The sequence below is a fragment of the Diadema antillarum genome, unplaced genomic scaffold (assembly GCF_040938485.1).
Source record: "Diadema antillarum isolate AM-2024a unplaced genomic scaffold, OU_Dant_1.0 scf00000114, whole genome shotgun sequence".
In the NCBI taxonomy this organism is placed as follows: Eukaryota; Metazoa; Echinodermata; class Echinoidea; order Diadematoida; family Diadematidae; genus Diadema; species Diadema antillarum.
Window position 1 is genome coordinate 3,114,525 of NW_027271003.1, and position 20,503 is coordinate 3,135,027.

General features: G+C 38.4%; 1 protein-coding gene across 1 annotated transcript in view; it reads right to left on the bottom strand.

Annotated features, from left to right (window-relative positions):
• Positions 1–3,629: 3,629 nt before the first annotated feature.
• Positions 3,630–20,503, bottom strand: part of LOC139719745 (uncharacterized) — a 31,500-nt gene continuing 14,626 nt past the window's right edge. Inside the window, exons 9-16 of the mRNA XM_071631135.1 lie at positions 17,635–17,758; positions 16,233–16,378; positions 15,180–15,224; positions 14,430–14,539; positions 12,012–12,192; positions 6,272–6,620; positions 4,883–5,081; positions 3,630–3,936 (exon numbers count right to left, since the gene is read on the bottom strand). Of these exons, the coding sequence (XP_071487236.1) occupies positions 3,630–3,936; positions 4,883–5,081; positions 6,272–6,620; positions 12,012–12,192; positions 14,430–14,539; positions 15,180–15,224; positions 16,233–16,378; positions 17,635–17,758 (1,461 nt within the window). The remainder of the gene's footprint in view (positions 3,937–4,882; positions 5,082–6,271; positions 6,621–12,011; positions 12,193–14,429; positions 14,540–15,179; positions 15,225–16,232; positions 16,379–17,634; positions 17,759–20,503) is intronic.

Genomic DNA, 20,503 nt, shown 5'->3' on the forward strand with positions numbered 1-20,503 from the left:
AGATATTCAAGCCATTTCCTGTACTATCATCATCTTTTTCGTTATCGTCTCAAAAAGAAAATCGAGAATTACAAAATCCTTGAACAATGACCAGCGTCTTTAATCTTTAGTCTTTATCTAGCACGTTGGTACTGTACGAGCTAACCATCAGACTACGGTAAATGTTTGTGGCTGGATTATTTTGTAATTACCAAGTGTTAATGTCCTGTTGTTGACGGATATCGTGACGACATAAGAGAAATGACAATGAAGCAACATTGACGGTTTCCGAAGAAGTTGAGTGGACAGATATTTCGTCTTTATACATAAACAAAATATCCATTATACCAAATGTATTATGGTAAAAGAAAAAGATCATATGGGTCAGAAAAGTACAGGCAGAAGCTGCTTATCAAACGCATGTTAAGATAATGTAAAACTTCTCATTTAAATCATTCAAATTGAATTATTCAAATCTTAATTAAATTCAAATAATCTTTTATGACAATGTGCCCGGGAACATTCTTGAACATGATGCAGACTGAATGCACGCCATTTCATTCCTTGAGGTTCTTCAATGATTCTGTCGGAAACCTATGCACAATCATAATTTTACCAGTTCTGTGCACCAACTGGATGCATATCACATAGCAAAAACACGTGAACTCACTCACACTTTGTGCACACACACACACACACACACACACACACACACACACACACACACACACACACACACACACACACACACACACAAACATTTACCATAACAAGCACGTACTCTGGTGCAAAATAGTGTCACCATTATAATACAAACTCGCTCACATGCACTCAATAAGATCACGCATTTCTTTTATATCATTCTTTCAACAGGTTCTTATTTTCTCATTTGTGTCATTATGATGTAGTTTTTTTTTGCCATTACTTCATTTGTTACGATTTCTGCTTTTTGGTCTTCTGTGTTTCTGCTAAAGGCCCCATGTGCAGTAAATCGAGGCGATCAATCAAACAACTAAACATTCAACACTCAGTGTATCATTTGAACCAGTGTACATCACTCAAGCTATTTCTGAAATCTGACAGATCATTTGACATCATTTTTGATTGATTTTGTGCACAACATTTTCATCTGATAGATGATGTATCAAGTAAATAACGAATACACATCAAATATATATTATCAAATACATCATATTACGTTTTAATAGAAGATACATGATATAGCCGACAGAAAGTAATGTAGAAACATATCACATACTGTAAAATTAAGGCAACCTAATAAAAAATTGCGATATTGCCAAGTTTCATAAAAGCAGATTTTCAAAGGTGTTTGTTTATGAATGTTGACTAATATATCGGCGTGATATTCGAGACAGTGTCCTGTATAAATCGTACAGAGAACTTTACACTAAGTTTAAAACAGTTCATAATGACCTGTCATTTTATCGATATGCATAAAAAACGACTGAGATAATGTGCAGAAGCAGCCAACAGCTGAAGGTACTTCGAAGTCAGATCTGACCATATCAATCATACTACTCCTACAACACCACACTTTAGGAATTGGAATAACTAACGCTCTAGATTTATTTACATTATCTTAAAACAAGCGGGAAAGTTGTTTCAAGTAACATTCTAAGCTTTTTGTGGACGGTGTTTTCCAACGGTAAATAGATTAAAATGAGCATCGTCAACATGTTGCATTTTGTTTTTTACCTGGGATATGTTAACCCGACTCTAGCGGCAGCAAAGGCAGAGTTCTAAATAATAGATTTCCAAGCACAGACGTTTGTATTTGTTATGATGTAATTCTTTTAGCAATAAAAACCACTCCAGATTTCCCAAGGTTAGTTGCTTAGGCCCAACTTTTTTTGAAAGTATTGAAAAGGGAAAAAATATTCTAAATCCAAAACTTCCAGCATTCCTGATTCTCGAGTTTAAACTCATGCTGAGGAGACGACCGAGCTCCTGGAGATGAACTCTGACTTCTACCTAATGAGAAAGGTGCAACTGACACTCAAGCCCTGTTTTAACAGACCTTACCCCGACAACGTCGAGACAACGTCCGAAAAACAAAGCGAGGAATACTCTGGTAACAGACACACACCAATAACTTTCTTCGGGTAGGTTTCCATAACAACCTATACCCGTTCATGCTCGAAGGATGTGCGGTTACGAACCATGCACGTGGTTGGCGATGTCATTCTGTACGGACTATAATCTGTGCATGCGTATTGAGTGTAGCAAAGAAATTTTACCGGTAGTCGGGGTAATGTTGGGGTAATCAATGTCGGGGTAATTACCCTGGCTAGCTACTGTAGAACCTGACAAATGTTTACGACGACAACGTCCGAGCAACATTGCGGGGACCGTTTTAACAGGCTGGGTAAAAAAAGGTTGAGCGGACGTTGTAGCGGTAACTCAGGTTTGAAAGGCTCTGACAGTGAGAATGATTGTATCAACATTAAAAGACGAAACAACTGTTTATTGAAATGCTTTCGTGTCGTAAACCCGCACATCTATCAAATAGATGGATTCGATACATCTGCAATGTATTCGGATTTTAAGCATACTTTGGTCACAAAAGTTGTACTTAACAACAAAGCTTGCCGGAAGCTTGCTCGACCTAGCAACAACTAAGCGAATCCATTCCTTATGGGAGATCAGATAAATGACATGCTTAAAGGGGAAGGCTAGTAACTGATCAGTGGGAATCAGTGGAAATGCTGGGAGATGATTGTTCCAATCCTTATGGGATTCATTCAAGAGTACATTGTATATCTATTGTTGTGTGAAAATGATTTGCTTCAGAACGGTCTCATATTCAAGTAATGTGCAGATTAATGGTCCGTCACTGACCAGGGACGCTAACCTGGAAGCATTAAACTGCACATTACTTGAATATGAGACCATTCTGAAGCAAATCATTTTCACACAACAATAGATATACAATGAACTCTTGAATGAATCCCATAAGCAGGGCTCGACACTAACCGGGCCACCGAAAATGAAAGTCGGGCCACCAAATTTCAAAAAAGGGCAAATTTGGTGGCCCTCCTCGGGCCACCAAAAATTTTTAAAAAGTATGTCAATAAATTCGTAACTTTTTGCGCCGGAAATTAGCAGTTAAATTTGTTCAAAGGATGGATGAAAAGGACTGTATGAATGCCTGAGAGTGAGTGCTGCAAGTTTGTTGAAGTTTATTTATGAGTAGATATGTCTAACTTCTAATTCTTGCTATCATAAATCTTAAATATTTGACTCATTAAAAAAAAGGACTTTGAATGTTTTTTATTGTTTTTTTTTTCGGGACACCACATTTTTCTCTCGGGCCACCAAAAAATTGAAATTTAGGATTTTGGTGGCCCCATCGGGCCACCAAACAAAAAGTTAGTGTCGAGCCATGCCATATGGATTGGAACAATCATCTCCCAGCATTTCCACTGATTCCCACTGATCAGTTACTAGCCTTCCCCTTTAAAATTAGAATTACAGAAACGATACATTGTCATGGGAGTAATCCTTACAAGCGACAACTGACTTCCTGCATCGAGGTGAATAATATTGTATGTGTTGGATAGCATTAGGAGTTCGAACCGTTCGTATGTGATATCTCCGTTTAGTGGAGGCAGACGTGTTTTATCATGATGTTATTCATTCGTGGTCGACCTCAAGATGAAACAGAAGACCACGTAAAGCCATGACCCGAGGGTGACGAGCAATAAGAGCACGGAGAGCAGTTTATCGAAGACGAGAGCAGTTTCCCGCCAAGTCATCGCGATGATCTCCTCTTGGTCGCACCTGTCGTCTGCTGCGGGCCGAAATATCGACGGCTGAGCGGCCGGAGTCACTGTTTTCTGTTTGATCGGTTCGTCAGCTGTGTTCGCCTCGCCTCCTTTGGAATGAGATGACTTCTTCGTGCAGATAACGTGATTGTCAAAAGAGGGCGCTACACACCTACAGACGAATAATGATGGCAAAGACCGTGAAACATACCAACATTGAAAATATCGAGGTACAATCTTGATGACATGCACTTATTTTCGATATGCTTGAACAAGCCATCTTTGTTTCGCAATGTTGAAAATTAAGGTGTCTCAATCAGTTCTTTGCAACACTGCGTTTGGGAGAGCTGACGCTGAAATAGCTACCCTGGGTATAGGACTATTTGTTATTGTTATTATTGTTAGAATTGTTATTATCATTACCATTATCATCAATTACTGTTAGTAGTGGTCGTATTATTTCTTGTAGTGATGACAATCCTTGATGGAGGAACACAATGTGAAATATGATATTAAAGGGGATGGCTAGTAACTGATCAGTGGGAATCATGGGAATGCTGAGGGATGATTGTTCCAATCCTTGTGGGATTCATTTAAGAGTACATTATATATCTACTGTTGTGTGAAAATTATATGCTTCAGAACGGTCTCATATTGAAGTAATGTGCAGATTAATGCCCCGTCACTGACCAGGCATGCTAACCTGGAAACATTAAACTGCTCATTACTTGAATATGAGACCATTCTGAAGCAAATAATTTTCACACAACAATAGATATATAATGTACTCTTATATGAATCCCACAAGGATTGGAACGATCATCCTCCAGCATTCCCACTGATTCCCACTGATCAGTTACTGGCCATCCCCTTTGAGTTGGAACGTTTTGACAGTGTGAAGACAGTGTCCCTACAGAGTTCTTCACAGTGAGTTGATACGGTGTTCATACTCGACATCCTTATGAACGCACTGTGCACGCAGAAGGTCCAGGGTTTGACAAAAATATGGCAGAGTCGACTATGTGAGCGATGATGGTGACATCAATTCCATCTTTTAATTTTTCTCTTAACTCTTATTTTTTACTTTCATCTTTCTCTTTGAATCTCTGATGACTTACTCTGGTTCCTTTTTCGCTCCCACGTTTGCATTCACGTAGTGCACACGAGCGTAGAGAGGTACGATGAGTCTGTATCGCATTATGCGCGCCACCCAGCCGGGCAGGCGACTGCGGCCCCCGTGATGGTAGACTCGCAGAACCAGGGTGGCGGTGAGAACCTCTGCACAGCTCAGTCCGATCATCATCACAAAGAAGTTGACTGGTTTGGATTGAGAGAGGGAGGGAGGGAGAGGAGGGAGGGAGAGGAGGGAGGGAGAGGAGGGAGGGAGAGGAGGGAGGGAAGGAGGGGAATGAGAGAGATAGGGAGGGAGGGATGGGGCAAGATTGGGGAGAGGGAGAACAGATTACACCAACGCGTGGAAAAGATAATTGCGCAGATATCATTATGATTTTACTTCAGATACTTTTTCCTGTAATAATATTTATGATAATCATATGGTTGCATATTAAAGGGATTGTACAGTTATGGTTGTGACCTAATTTCAGGTTTCTAACATTTTTTGGTGACGTAATGAGAAACCTCTTGTAAAATGTGAAAGAGCATGTAATTCTATGAGGAATTCAATGTTTATTTGATGAAAATTGGTTTTGAAATGGCTGAGATATCAAAAAAGAGCGATTCTAATAAAGTGTGGGACCCACACTTTATTACGATCGCTTTGCTTTACTTTGTTTTTTGATGTTTCAGTCATTCCAAACCCGATCTTCGTCAAATAAACGTTGAATTCCTCTTAAAATGGTATGTTCGGTACTATATCATAAGTGTTTTCTTGGTATCTCGCAAAAAGTTAAAAACCCAATTCTCATCTCCACCAAAACTGTATTATCCCTTTAAAGTATCCTGCATCTCCGAAAGTTCGCTTATGTACAGAATGCAATTATAGTTTGTTTCTGCACTTTTTGAGTGAAGAAAATGTATGTGTTGAAACCCATAGGTTTTGTGGGCATGTCTGGTTCTATGGCAATTCTGACAGCCCGTCTATTCCTCTAAAACCTGGAGACAATAAAAAAAATTAAAAGGATGAAAAGTAAATATCAGATGATGTACAGCTCTCTTTACAGTAGAATACCGATTTATCGATTGGGGACTTTTCTTCAATAACTATGTTTCAATTACAACACATATACAATGGCGATACCTGAAGCAGCACGGTGTCAGGCAAAATAACATAAAATGACACGGTACACGCATACACACAACCACAACGACAAAAAACAACATCACCACCAGACAGTGCTGTAAAAGACACGAACAATAACAAAAACATGCCAACAATAATAACAACCAAGGGGAAAAACAACAACAGAAAAAACAACAATAATAATAACAACAACAACAACGACAACGACGACAACGACGACGATGTCGACGTCAACGAGAAAACCTACCCATGATTGAAGTCGTCTCCCCACTGGGCGGCATCCGATCCGCCACGAGCTGCTGGAAGAGAATCAAGGCCAGGAGGTTACTGACCGCCAGGGTGACTTTCTCACCGGAAGCTGGGTGCAGCCAGCACACGAGGACGAGCAGCGTGGTGAGGAGAACGGACGGGATGATGATGGTGTGCGTGTAGAAGCCCGACTCCCGGTGGATGTACAGCGTGTACCGGATCGACGACCACGTGCGGTTGTCGCAGCAGGAGTGCACGATCCTGTCCTCGACCATGGTCTCTTCCAGACTCCATACTCCGTTTCGACGAAACGGATTGAAGTCCTCGAGAGCGTGTGTGAAGTTGATCTGTGGGGTTTGTTCGCCGAATTGAAATCCAAGTCTACGGCTAACGTTCGATATCGCCAAATTTTAACCATTTCTCTCTCTTTCTGCACACTTTGTAAAATCGAAACTACTGATCTACATTTTAGCAAACATATCGGAAAAGGGACAATTGGGATTTCCAACTTGTTTTCTACTGCTACAATAGAGTGTGATAAGTTCAAATCCCGCGTGCTTGAAATGTGAATTCTCTTTCGATTCAACAGTAAAGACATTAACAATAAGTTTATAAGTGAGCTAATTTGAAGATGAAGTAAAAAGAAAAATGTAATGACAATAATTACAGTGAAAACGATAACATTTTACGCTTCATTTTACTTTGAAGAGCTATAGGGACGAATACTGAAGGAGAGAATACAACATGTATTTGAATTATAACTACTTGAATCCCTATAATAAGAGCTGATGAGCTACTTGCTCATCTTTAATTTCTATTGACATTGACAATAATTTTCTTATTCATTATCATTTTTTGGTGCTTCATTATCCCTCTTGGAACCACAACTCGAAATGCTCTAAACATCTTACACAAAGACTATAGGTTTCCAATGCAACTGACGTGACTGAGCATAAAATTCTTAAGGAGGATTATCGGCCACATAGTCTGGGTGCCAGAGGCTGAACCTTGTTTTACCGTCCACCCAATGTTTTTTGATGGTTTTACCCTATTTCGGGGGTGCTGAATCCGAATCCGGATGATGCAACTCTTGCATCCTTGAGGGTTTTGAGATATTCAAAATGGCCGCCAAGATGGCCGCCAAAACTGGAAATTCCCACGTATTTCCTTCTAAATGGTGAGATATTGAAAACAAGTGATGGTCTTACCCTATTTCGAGGGTGCTGAATCCGAATCCGGATGATGCAACTCTTGCATCCGTGAGGGTTTCGAGATATTCAAGATGGCTGCCAAAATGGCCGCCAAAACCGAAAATTCCCACGTATTTCTTTCTAAATGGTGTGAAATTGAAAAGAATTGATGATTCTCTCTATTTGGAAGGTGCCGAATCCGAATCTGGATGATGCAACTCTTGCATCCACGGAGTTTTTGAGATATTCAAAATGGCCGCCAAAATGGCCGCCAATTAAAACCGGAAATTCCCATGTATTTCCTTCTAAATGTTGAGAAATTAAAAACAATTGATGGTTTTACCCTATTTCGAGGGTGCTGAATCCGAATCTGGATGATGCAACTCTTGCATCCATGAAGTTTTTGAGATATTCAAGATGGCCGCCAAAATGGCCGCCAATTAAAACCGGAAATTCCCTCGTATTTCCTTCTAAATGTTGAGAAATTAAAAACAATTGATGGTTTTACCCTATTTCGAGGGTGCTGAATCCGAATCTGGATGATGCAACTCTTGCATCTATGAAGTTTTAGAGATATTCAAGATGGCCGCCAAAATGGCCGCCAATTAAAACCGGAAATTCCCACGGTTTTCCTTCTAAAAGTTGAGATGTTGAAAACAATTGATGGTTTTATCCTATTTCGAGGGTGCTGAATCCGAATCTGGATGATGCAACTCTTGCATCCATGAAGTTTTAGAGATATTCAAGATGGCCGCCAAAATGGCCGCCAAAACCGAAAATTCCCACGTATTTCCTTCTGAGAAATTGAAAACAATTGATTTTTTTACCCTATTTCGAGGGTGCCCCATGGATCAGAATCTAGATGGTGCAACTCCTGCATTGTTGAAGATTTTGAGATAGTCAATATGGCCGTTAAAATGGCCGCCCAAAACGGAAGTTCCCATGTATTTCCTTCTAAATGGTGACAATTTGAAAGCAATTGGTGGTTTTTATCTTATTTTGAGTGTGCTGAATCCGAAGCTCAGGATACAACTCTTGCATCCTTAAGGGTTTTGAGGTGATAAAGATGGTCGCCAAAAATGACCGCGAAAAACGGAAATTCATATGTAGAACCCCTATTTCCTTCTAAATTGTGTAAAATATAAAACAGTTGGTGGTTTTACACTATTTTGAGTTTGCTGAATTTGAAGCTCCAGTATACAGCTCTTACTTCCTTGAGGGGTTTGAGATAATAAAGATGGCCGCCAGAATGGCCCCTAAATGGCCGTCAAAAACGAAAATTTCCATGTGAGCCCTATATTACCTTCTAAATGGTGTGAAATTGAAAACAAGTGGCGGTTTCACTCTATTTCGAGGGTGCTGAATCCGAACCTGGTTGATGCAACTGTCGTGTTCTTTTTTAAGGGTTTTGAGATGTCCAAGATGACCGCCAAAATAACTGTCAAAAATTGGTAAATTTTAGGCCCTATTCAGCACCCTCGAAACTTGGTTGTTGAAATTCGTCCATTCTTTAGGGTTTTTAGACGTCCAAGATGACAGCCAAAATAAGTGGCAGAAATTCCAACGTCAATATATTTTTTCTTAATGGTAAAATTTTTAAAATAAATTGATGGTCTTACCCTATTTCGAGGGTGCTGAAGGTCTTTGAAGGTTTTCGGACATCTATAAATGTCCTGTATGAACGGAAACTCCTTAACATGTTCATATACTGAAATGGTGAAGTATTGTGCTCCAACGCGAAGCGGGAGATTAAACCCATGCAGGGAGAAAAGCAATAATTCGTATTCTTGAATTCAACTCAGTTGAGCGAATTTGTCAAATCAGCCAAAAATTTTTGAAAGTCAAAATGACAGTCACAATGGTATTGTAATATACTGAGATATTCCGATATGTCTCAAACGGAACTTTAACACGTACTGGAAAAAAGAAGAAGTGATATTGACATCATACTGAAACGTACAAACGCAAAGAAAGATACGATTGAAAATGTCTTTATGCATAATTGTTATGAAATAATACTTGTGGTCTCCAATAATATGGCTCCATAGATGTAAAGTTAATCCTTTTCGGCTATCAATAGAGTAAAATTAAATTATGGCATGTTGGTATTTGGTGTTGAAACTTGTCTTGTATTCTAGCGAGTCTCGCCTCGTATTCTTGTGAAACTTGTCGCATATTCTGATTAGGTCATTGGAAATGGTTGCATCCATGACCACTATAGTAGATATCAATAAGGGTAATTTTAAAAGCACTCTGAGCGATTATGATATTCGGAAGTACTGGATTATCAACTATTACCTTCCATGTTGTCGTTTGATTTTTATTTAGTTTTTTTTTCCCAAGGCGCGTTACCTGTGATTTGTCCGTCCCCTCGTGTGTGTTTGTAATAGATTATATATACATATATACATACGTAATATTACATCATATTGAAGAAAAAATCGAAGCATAACAATAAAAATGTCCCACTCGTGTCTTCAACAATGTCATCAAGACCACCAATATAAATCAAATAACCAATTTGAGTGTTCATGGATAAAGAGATTAAAAATGCTCATGGATTAAGGCAGGTAATGTTGGGTAATTTCAGTACACTTCTCTACATCACTATCACAATATGATTAAGATGAACATGTCTTGTCCATTAATTGTTAGTGTTCAAAACTTATCCATTATATGTAGATGAAACAGTGTAATCTTGCAATTATTCAACCGCATCTGTAGTCTTGAAGGGTTAATTATTGCTGGCACACTTGTATCGTACCAACTCAAAGATATCCAGTACAGCTGGTTTCACTGTATATACGGCAAGTTCAAACTGTGCCATTGACGAAAACCATCAATTGCTATCAATTTCTCACCATTTATAAGAAGGAAATACATTGGAGTTTCCGTTTCGGCGGCCATTTTGGCGGCCATTTTGACTATCTCGAGGTGCATCATCCTGATTCGGATTCAGCACCCTCGAAATAGAATAAAACCATCAACTGTTTTCTATTTCTCACCATTTAAAAGCTGATACATAGATATTTCCGGTTTTGATTGGCGGCCATTTTGGCGGCCATTTTGGCGGCCATCTTGAATATCTCAATACCCTCAAGGATGCAAGGTTTGCATCATCCAGACTCGGATTTAACACCATAGAAATAGGGTAGATCCATCAATTGTTTTCAATTTCTCACCATTCAGAAGGAAATCAAGGGAATTTCCGGTTTTAGTTGGCGGCCATTTTGACAGCCATTTTGGCGGCCGTCTTGAATATCTCAAAAACTTCATGGATGCATGAGTTGCATCATCCAGATTCGGATTCAGCACCTTCCAAATAGGGAGAATCTTCAATTATTTCCAATTTCACACCATTTAGAAGGAAATACGTGGGAATTTTCGGTTTTGGCGGCCATTTTGGCGGCCATCTTGAATATCTCAAAATCCTCAAGGATGCAAGAGTTGCATCATCCAGATTCGGATTCAGCACCCTCGAAATAGGGTAAAACCATCAATTGTTTTCAATATCTCACCTTTTAGAAGGAAATACGTGGGAATTTCCGGTTTTGGCGGCCATTTTGGCGGCCATCTTGAATATCTCAAAATCCTCAAGGATGCAAGAGTTGCATCATCCAGATTCGGATTCAGCACCCTCGAAATAGGGTAAATCCATTAATTGTTGTCAATATCTCACCATTTAGAAGGAAATACGTGGGAATTTCCGGTTTTGGCGGCCATTTTGGCGGCCATCTTGAATATCTCAAAACCCTCAAGGATGCAAGAGTTGCATCATCCAGATTCGGATTCAGCACCCCCGAAATAGGGTAAAACCATCAAAAAACATTGGGTGGACGGTAAAACAAGGTTAGGCCCAAAAAGTGGCTTTGGCACCCAGACTAACACACGCGCGCACATCCCTACAGACACGCAAATAACAAAATCCATCCTGATTCTGAAGCTCTCACAAGTGTACACTGTATATGGATATTCGTGCCCTATCACCGGTTAGTACCAAGAATTAATCATTAAAATTCAAAGAAACTAATATAAAATTTCAAATGTTTTTAGAAAGGATCGAGATGCGATTGATCAAGAAAAATGTTTTAGAGCCTGTCGATGTTTTCCTTTGAATTTGAAGATACGTGTAACACGTGAGTTCTAACTTGCTGTGAACCATAATATAGTCTTCCCCGTTTATCAGGAGTTTACCTAGATCCCCATACAAACACCATAACTGTAACGACATTATTTGGCATACTGAAAATCCAAACACGAAACACATGTAATTGTGCACAACCATCATGAATACATTAAGACACGTTTGTCCAAATAAATGAAAATGCAAGTGGGGTTATGAAGGCTTTCTCCGACTTGCCGTAGATGGGGTAATGACACTCTTTCTCAGCTGCTAGGCTTTCATTTTTCCACTGACTGAAAGTTTACTGACGTAATTTATCGTATAAGCCAAATTTGAGCAATGAAATATCAATTATCTATGAAGCTTTCGACATATTAAAGGAACATTTTTAATGACATTGCGTTTATTCTGTCAAAATATCTCACCAGATCCGTAGTCAGTGACCACGGGCCGAAAGTAAGATGACACTTTTGGGTGTCGTATGGGAAGTAGGTGATGTTCATCGTGCAGGCTGCTGTGAGGATGGCGGGAAAATACCAGTCAATCTCCCCGTTGCTCCGGGCGAGGAGAAATGTGCGCCCGATACTCATAAAATCCTTGACCACACTGGCGGGCGGAGCAAAGTGTAATTCAATTATTTAGTAGTCATCTATTAAGTATTCTTTACCGTTGGTAGCCCCATCAATATAGTTTTTACACTGTTATTCTTGGGGGCCCTGGATGATAATGATAAGGATGATAATGATAACAGAATGATGACAATAATGACGATTATGACAATAATAGTTATTATAGCGATAATAATGATTAACTGTACTTTTACTTATAATAATTATGAATGATAATGATAAAAAGTATGATAATAATACTTACAATAATCATTATTACTAGTGTGATAACAATAACAATTTTTTATTGATATCGTTAAAACACAGACAGGTTGACCAAAAGAAAGAAGATGGATGAGTTAAAAATCAATTAACATCACTGAACCTTTATCGCTAACAATAATAGATATCTAACCAGATTAAATCATCAACCATGCATGGTCCAAGCAAAATTGAGTTGCAGTAATCCAGTAGATAGAGGTCTCATTATGGTTTACTGCTGTAAGCTCTAGTATCACAAGCTGATGCCAATCCTGCCTGGCGGTATGTCGGCCACAAAGAATAGCTGATGACAACTAATCAACGCACCAATGAAGAGGTTATTACGGTTGGCCTCTCCGCCAGAGAGCGTGTGTTGGTGCATTATCGGTTACCAATAATACTCGAGAGATACAACTGCCTTGAAATCATGAGATCGATTATAGGAGCTGCTGCGTCTGCCTTAATTTTGTCTCCCATTACCCTTCCATCGATCCACATGTTATCGATATTTTTGCCTTCTCTTTATAATCGAACTGGAGGGCCAAGGGCATAGTCCCCTCATGGATGAATCAGTAAAAAGTGATTAAACGCCACTTGTCATGCAAGAATGAAATTCATATAGCATTCTACTGCAGAGGGGGAAAGTTCTATGAATTATTCGATAGCAGCAATTAGATATCGCCTTGGTTGTTAATAAAAGGGTAGATTATCTTATCCCTGCTCAGAGAGAGAGAGAGAGAGAGAGAGAGAGGGAGGGAGATAGGTGAAAGAGGGAGATAAATTTTTCATATTTCACTCTTAGTCGAATGTAGTTCGAAGTTCAAAACATTCGTTTTTTTTAAATTGAATAATATGAATATCATAACATGGTTGGACATCTTCCGTATTGCATGAACAAGGTAATATATTCCGTCAATGTATTGCATATCGGAGTTAAAGTATGATGCGTTAGCCCTTGCTATTGTTCATCTAAGATGTTTAAAGGTTTCTAAGTGAATACTTTGAAGCGAAAGAAGATCATAAATTATCATGCATAGCATACAATGCGTAGCAGACGATAGATTATGTTATCATTATATTTATTATGTTTCGGCACAGGAGAAAAAGCATCCTATTATAGATAATTGTAGATCGTTGTGAAATCAACATTTTTTTCCCATACTGTCACCATTAACTATTATGAAGTTGTTGTCGTCGTCGCGTGCGACTAGGTTCAAATAAACTGAACGCTGCACATCCTTTTTAATTACGAAAATCGGAGGAGCGTGAGTCTATGTAGCAAAATGCGTGTGTTGTTATGCATGTGCCTCTCGATTAAGTTGCATGGCCAAATTGATTTTGAATACAGGGATACCCTGCTCGGATTGACAGTGTGTATTGGTATAGCCTATACCGCATCATTTTTCGAAGCGCACAATAGATTTAATGATCGAATAGAAACGGTCTATGGCGAATTAATGAAACGAGAAAAAGAGAATCTAGCTGTTAGCAAGCAAACATTTGTACCTTATCCATTTGAGATTTAGAAGGAAAACAAATGATTGCTAAAATCTGCGACAGTCCTTCAGTAACATGTCATGCAGTCATGATGAATTTTCCAATCCTTTCCAGTGAATAAAAGCGTAAGTAATGTCATATTATGAAGGACTGTTAAAAGCATGCCCCATTCACTAATTACTATCCTTTTGCTTCGTCGTGTACCACACATTTTAGGTTAAATAAAGTAGAAGCCGAGCATATTTTCAGTCATTACCTCTCAAATGTCATCTTTGATGCTGCGGTTTTGAAGGCCGATTTATCATCTTTTCGATTCACTTTCAAAATACCCACAGAGACAAAGAAACACAAATAATAACCAGACAAATGTAGAAACACACTATGAACAAACACACAAACACTAAAGTTGATAAGAAATAATGCCGAAAGTAATTTAATCAAGGTTGACGATTGATATGGGCTTAAAATGTGACTTACTTTTCATAAAGCATGATATCTGGTTCCCAAATATCTTCTTGCCTCACTGTAACGAGATCTATGCCACCATAGTCTTCTGGAACCCACGTCATTTTCTCGTCTCGCCATCTCTATGTGACGTCACAGAAACGAGAAAACCACCAAAGATATAAAAGTAATTATGCGGAATTTCTCTTTTTTTGCTCTCCTATCCATCAAAGAGACTTCCAAATCTTTCATGTCTATATTGTTATTCTTTTTATTAGAAAATAGATCTAATCTTGTTAAGAGAACAAACTCAAATTATGTCTGTAGTGTTAAGATAATGAAAGCCGTAAAAAAAAAAAAAAACTTTTCACAAATTTCTCAACAAGTCAAGGGAAAAAACCAATTTCCATTCTGATTTATTTGCAAATAGAGCTGAGATTTTAAAAAAATGCTGATTTTGGGGTGCACAAAACGTTTTTATGACTTGATTTTAGAGAATATGGGCGAAATAACAACTACGTAATTCCCCTTAAAAGTGTTTAGTTTCACCTCTACGAAACCATTCATATTTCCAATGCAGATGAATAAAGAGAAATGTGAAAATTAGTTATCAATGGAAGTCTTATTTCGTCAGTCGCAGTGGTGATTACTCATCGACCATGATGTGCAGTCGATTGCAATTAGAGAAGATAAAACAGAAAGACTAAAACGAACCGAGCTTTAAAAAAACAACAGCTCACAAAATATCCCTAATGAAACTAAGGTAGAAAAAATCGAACTCACCATTCTAACGGAAGCTGAGAGCTTGAGTTGCTGCAAAGATTCATCCTAACAACGGAAACATTCAGTATCAATACTGATATAAGTTCTGACAATTCAGTCTTGGAAAGCAGAAATTTACGGCAAAAATATCAAGCTCGATCCTATCTGATCTGCTACCAAATTATGCATATATATTTTAGTTAAGGTGTACTAAACAAAATCTAATATACCAAGAATAATAATTTGATATTTTCATTCTAAATCATGCAGCATCAGAGTGTGATTAGATTCTGCTAGCATACTCTGAGAAGTCTCTCCTGTTTTTATTATAATTGTGCAGATATTTGACGTGAAAATTCGACTTGACAAAGAGAAAATGAAAATAGAATTCCGAGATTCGACTTACTACTGCAAATATATCCTTTTGTCTTCGAAAACATGATACTTTTTATTGTAGATGCGAGAATATTAACATGGAGTTTAACATCTCAATTAAGCCTTTTTGTGCAAAGAATTTAAGGTCAAGTTAAGAAACAAGAAGGACTTGCTTTAACAGCAAAAATGAAAAAAAAAGTTGAAATTGACTTAACATGAATATTCTTTAGAATATTGCAATTATAAACCTCTCTCATACATGCACATTTAGATGGCATAGCTTCATCTGACATCTTTCCTTGTAGTTAAATCATGCGGGTAAAACTGATATAATTATTTCTGAACAAATACAACCACACACTAACTGCATAAGATAATTGCTCTGATTCATTCTAAGAAAGGAGATGTAGTGAAATCTGTGTCCGTGAATGAGAGAGTTGACATCATGTTGCCATGAATTCAGTATACTTGCCAATATTTACCATATACATTTTCTTTGTGATCTGTGTTACTGATAATCTTACATCTGTCTTGATATCTTAATTTCTGTTCATCAAGCCAAGTTCAAGGTAGGAAGATTTCCTTCTACAAGGCTGAAAGATTAGAGTAGTACAAGCATTAAATGCAAAGACACATGATACCACAAGCAATACGATATAACAAAATCAAGCCGAAAATACGTAGTTCCAAAAACCGTACGAATTTGATTAATTCCCTGGTGAGAAAACGAAAGGTGACATCAGTTGGTTCATTGGCGTCATTGACGGGTCTGTCCGAGGTAGGACCATAGTTGTCAAGCAGCATAGTGCTGAGTTTATTCTGAACACTCTGGTTGTATGACAGCGCTGTGAGAATCAAAAAATAAAAGGAGGGGGATGGAGGGGGGGGGGGGGGAGGTAAAAGAGATTATATCTATAAATACAGTGATATCCTTCAATACCAAAGTATTGCTCATTAGCCTTGCTCTTTTAATGATAATCACATTCGAAATGATTAAAAAGATCGTGTTTTTAATTTGGAAAAAATTAATCATACAGCTCATCAAACTTGGGGAGATAATACAAAATCGCATGTGCCCGTATTCATTCCTTTTTTTCGGCCAAGTGGAAAGCTGCTCGCTTAACCTAATGAGTTCTCATTTTATGCACCCACCACTATGGGTTGCCATGACAACGCCAAACATCTACCGAAATATCCCTCGTATCATCAAGAATTACCTCCAAGTGACTACGTATCATCGCCATTTATTCGCACCTCTAGACCGTGGTCTGGTATGCAACTATAACTGTTTCGAGGGATTGCTTGATATCCTCATGGTACAAACAAAACAAAACTTAACATATCAACTCCCAAAACATGTGTATGGAGGCTTGATGGCTTTCCCTTTATCTCTTCATTAAAGTATCTACTATTGATTGTTACTGGCACATAAATAAGGTATAGATTAAAAATTCTCTTTCGTTTTGAGCAGTTTGCTGCTCACGTACTACAATGGTTTTGGTTGTAGAATCAAAATAAATCTGTGAATCGTCTTAAATCGCTTGGTGTTGGATATCTCAGCCATTTCAAACCCGATTTTCATCAAGTAAATTATCAATTTTTCACAGAATGCTTATGGTATGTTCTTTGATATTTCATAAAAGTGGTTTCTAATTATCTCGCCAAAAGTTAAAACTTGAAACCCCATTGCAACCAAAACTATGCTATCCCTTTAAACATTCAATATGCTCTCAGCTTACGCAAGAAAGCAGACAAAATGACTACTTTTCTCCAGACAGAAACTTTTTGCATTCCTCCTTCAATTTTACAACTTCTACAACTTTATATTCACGAACATAATACCAGTGGGAGATAGACATCAGTGCCTTAGATAGTGTGGATTCAAATTCAGTGCATTTGCCTTGAAATGCAGACCTCTTGAAACTTCGAACGTCATGCGCGAATGATAACGTTAACAAATGAATCCACGACAACCATATCAGACGATGCAGCGTGAATACTGTTTGTGCTCTTTTCATCTTTAGATCTACCATACATTGTTTCACTTATAAAGTCAGGACATTATTCAAAGCATTATTACAAGGAAAAGTCATTAACTTACCATGAGTGACTGCTAGTTGGGCAGCGATAAGCAGGAAAAACTGCACGACGCTGCCCGCCAAATGGATTTTGAAGTACATCCTTTGTAGTTGACAGATCATGGACACCAAGACTGGAGACAATTTCTTGCAGGATTAAGATGACAATCATCAGATGTTTCTATGGAATCCTATATTTGAACATGTATTCATCCTCTCCCATTCTACCACGTTTTTGCGAGGAAACATGGCACAGTTATTCCACATTGAAGACCTCACTGGTATAGGAAACGCATCATGTCCTGCGATGAGAGCCACAGCCTGCTTAACTTTCGCTTAGCAAGTATACCTACGGGCAGCAGCTCCAATATCACTTGGCGCACGAAATCAATTTTGAACGATCCGTTTTCCTTCCCATTTTTTTGCCTACCTTTCATTTGGGGCCCCCGTTGATACACAAACGTGTCGCAGTTTATACCACGTTGAAACCAATGTGACGATCCGCACCATTTAGTGATTAACCAATTTATTGAATTGAGTGGGCATGGAGTGATTAAAGAGAAAGAAAACTAAACATTACTCAAGTATATAATTATATTCACGGCAGCTGTTGCCACTGCACTGTACACTCCGGCATGTTGAGTTTCAGAGGCTAAAAGACTCTCCGTGTTGGTGTATTCGAAAAGGTAAATCAAAAGAAACACACACACAAAAGGGAGCAGAGACATAATAATCATATGCAAAAAATGAGTAACCAACTATACTGTATAACATACACATTAACACACAAACACACACAGACGCTCACACGAGAGCGCGCGAACACAATTATTTATATATAATCAAATGGCCCTAAAAATCAAGCTGGTGGTTGCTTGTTTTTTACAAATCAAAAGCAAAGGCAAAAAAAGAAAGAAAGAAAGAGAGGACAATGACAAAGAAGTACAGAATAAATGATTAAATGAATGTGTTTCAAAAACTCAAATTTTCTGCTTAGCTAATAGGAGTTTTGTATGGTGCTGTGCACCTTTTTCTTGTTCCTGTCAATGTCAATGTTTAAGTTGTCTGACGAAAACACGTTCTGTCGTTTTGGATCAATCACTTCCCAGGGAATGGAGGATGATTTAGAAAAGGGTAAATCAAAATGTCATGGTAAAAGAGCTTTCGATCTGGAGGGGTCTAATTCCTCTATTTGTATATTGTGGACTAGTAGTACTTATATAGAAAGTAAAAAAAAATAGAAATAATATTTATGCAAAAATGAATTATTTGGCCGTTGGAAAGCAGAGACACTACAAACTTGATTTGTTCTGTATATCATTTCAACAGTTTGATATTATTCTACTCAGATAGCTAATTCAAAGGAAGAAACTACAACTCCTCCAACCTAATAATCGCTCTAACCGCAATCTGTCTGATATTAAAGTCGACCTACCATTGACAATAATGACCTTCCCCCTCACAGTCTCGTCCCCCTCCCCTTCCCTCACTAATAGAAGCGCTGAACTGCCCCTGCGTGTCTTTTATTTTATTTTATTATTATTTTTTTTTTTGGGGGGGGGGGGCATTAAAGAGAAAAAAAAGAAAAGAAAACTCCTGAAGAGTTCGACAACAAAGAGGATATCTCGCAACATAACCCCCTTTACCATCATTTTCATAAGTAAAGGTGGTAAAACACTTGATGTGATATGAGATGCACGCCACACGAATGTTCCCCATCCCGCCCCTCCCAAAAATAGGCACTTAAAGTTAAATTATAATTTCCAGAACCATGCCATCAAGAGTAAGTAAAAAGAAATAATTGAACTGTGATAAAAAGTGTAATTTTGTCATGCTGTATATCTCCTGTTGGCTCAGTCGTTAGACACAATCTCGAGTTTGATATCTAGGGGAGATTGTTTGTAGAGTACATAGATACATGCATTTTTAACGGATATCAAATATTTCCTCTTCTTCACCGTCCCTTCCCATCATTCCCCTCTTGTTCTAAATCTCTTCCTCTCTCCCTCTCTCTCTCTCCGTCTTCTTCTCTGTCTCTATTTCCGCCTCTTTCTCCATCTCTTTCTATTTCTCTATCTCCCTCTCTTTCTTTATCTCTTTCTTTTTCTCTATCTCCGTCTCTTTCTCTCTGTCTCTATCTCTTCCTATTTCTCTATCTCTTTCTATTTCTCTATCTCCGTCTCTTTCTCTATCTCTTCCAATTGCTCTATCTCCGTTTCTTTCTCTATCTATTCTTATTTCTCTATCTCCGTCTCTTTCTTTATTTCTTTCTATTTCTCTATCTCGGTCTCTTTCTCTATCTCTTTCCATTTCTCTATCTCCGTCTCTTTCTCTATCTCTTTCTATTTCTCTATCTCCCTCTCTTTCTCTATCTCTTTCTCTTTTTCTCCCTCCACCTCTGTCTCTGTCTCTCCGTCTCTGTCTCTCTGTCTGCCTTTTTTTCGGGGGGGGGTGTCCATGTCTATGTCTATCTCTATCTCTGTTTCTATCTCTTTCTATTTTCTATCTCCGTCTTTTTCTCTTTCTCTTTCTATTTATCTCTCTCCCTCTCTTTCTCTATCTCTTTCTATTTCTCTTCCCCCCTCTCTCTCTCGCTCAGGCTGCAGTCTCATTTCGACATCGAGGGAGATATTTAACCAACACTCATCAATTGTCTCCTCTTCTATCTTCTGCTGATTGCGCGTTTGTGTGTGCACGTCTGTGTGAGTTTCGCATCCTGACATGGCTCCATAGCGACTGGCCGTGACAAAGTGATATCCAACATCCGGAATTCATTCACAAAATATCTGTTTCATCTCGGACATACATCATGAACTTATCAGTAAGTGGTTAATCAACATGGGACGTCTATATCGTTAACTGCGTGGAGTAAATTGTATCTGGATTATCACA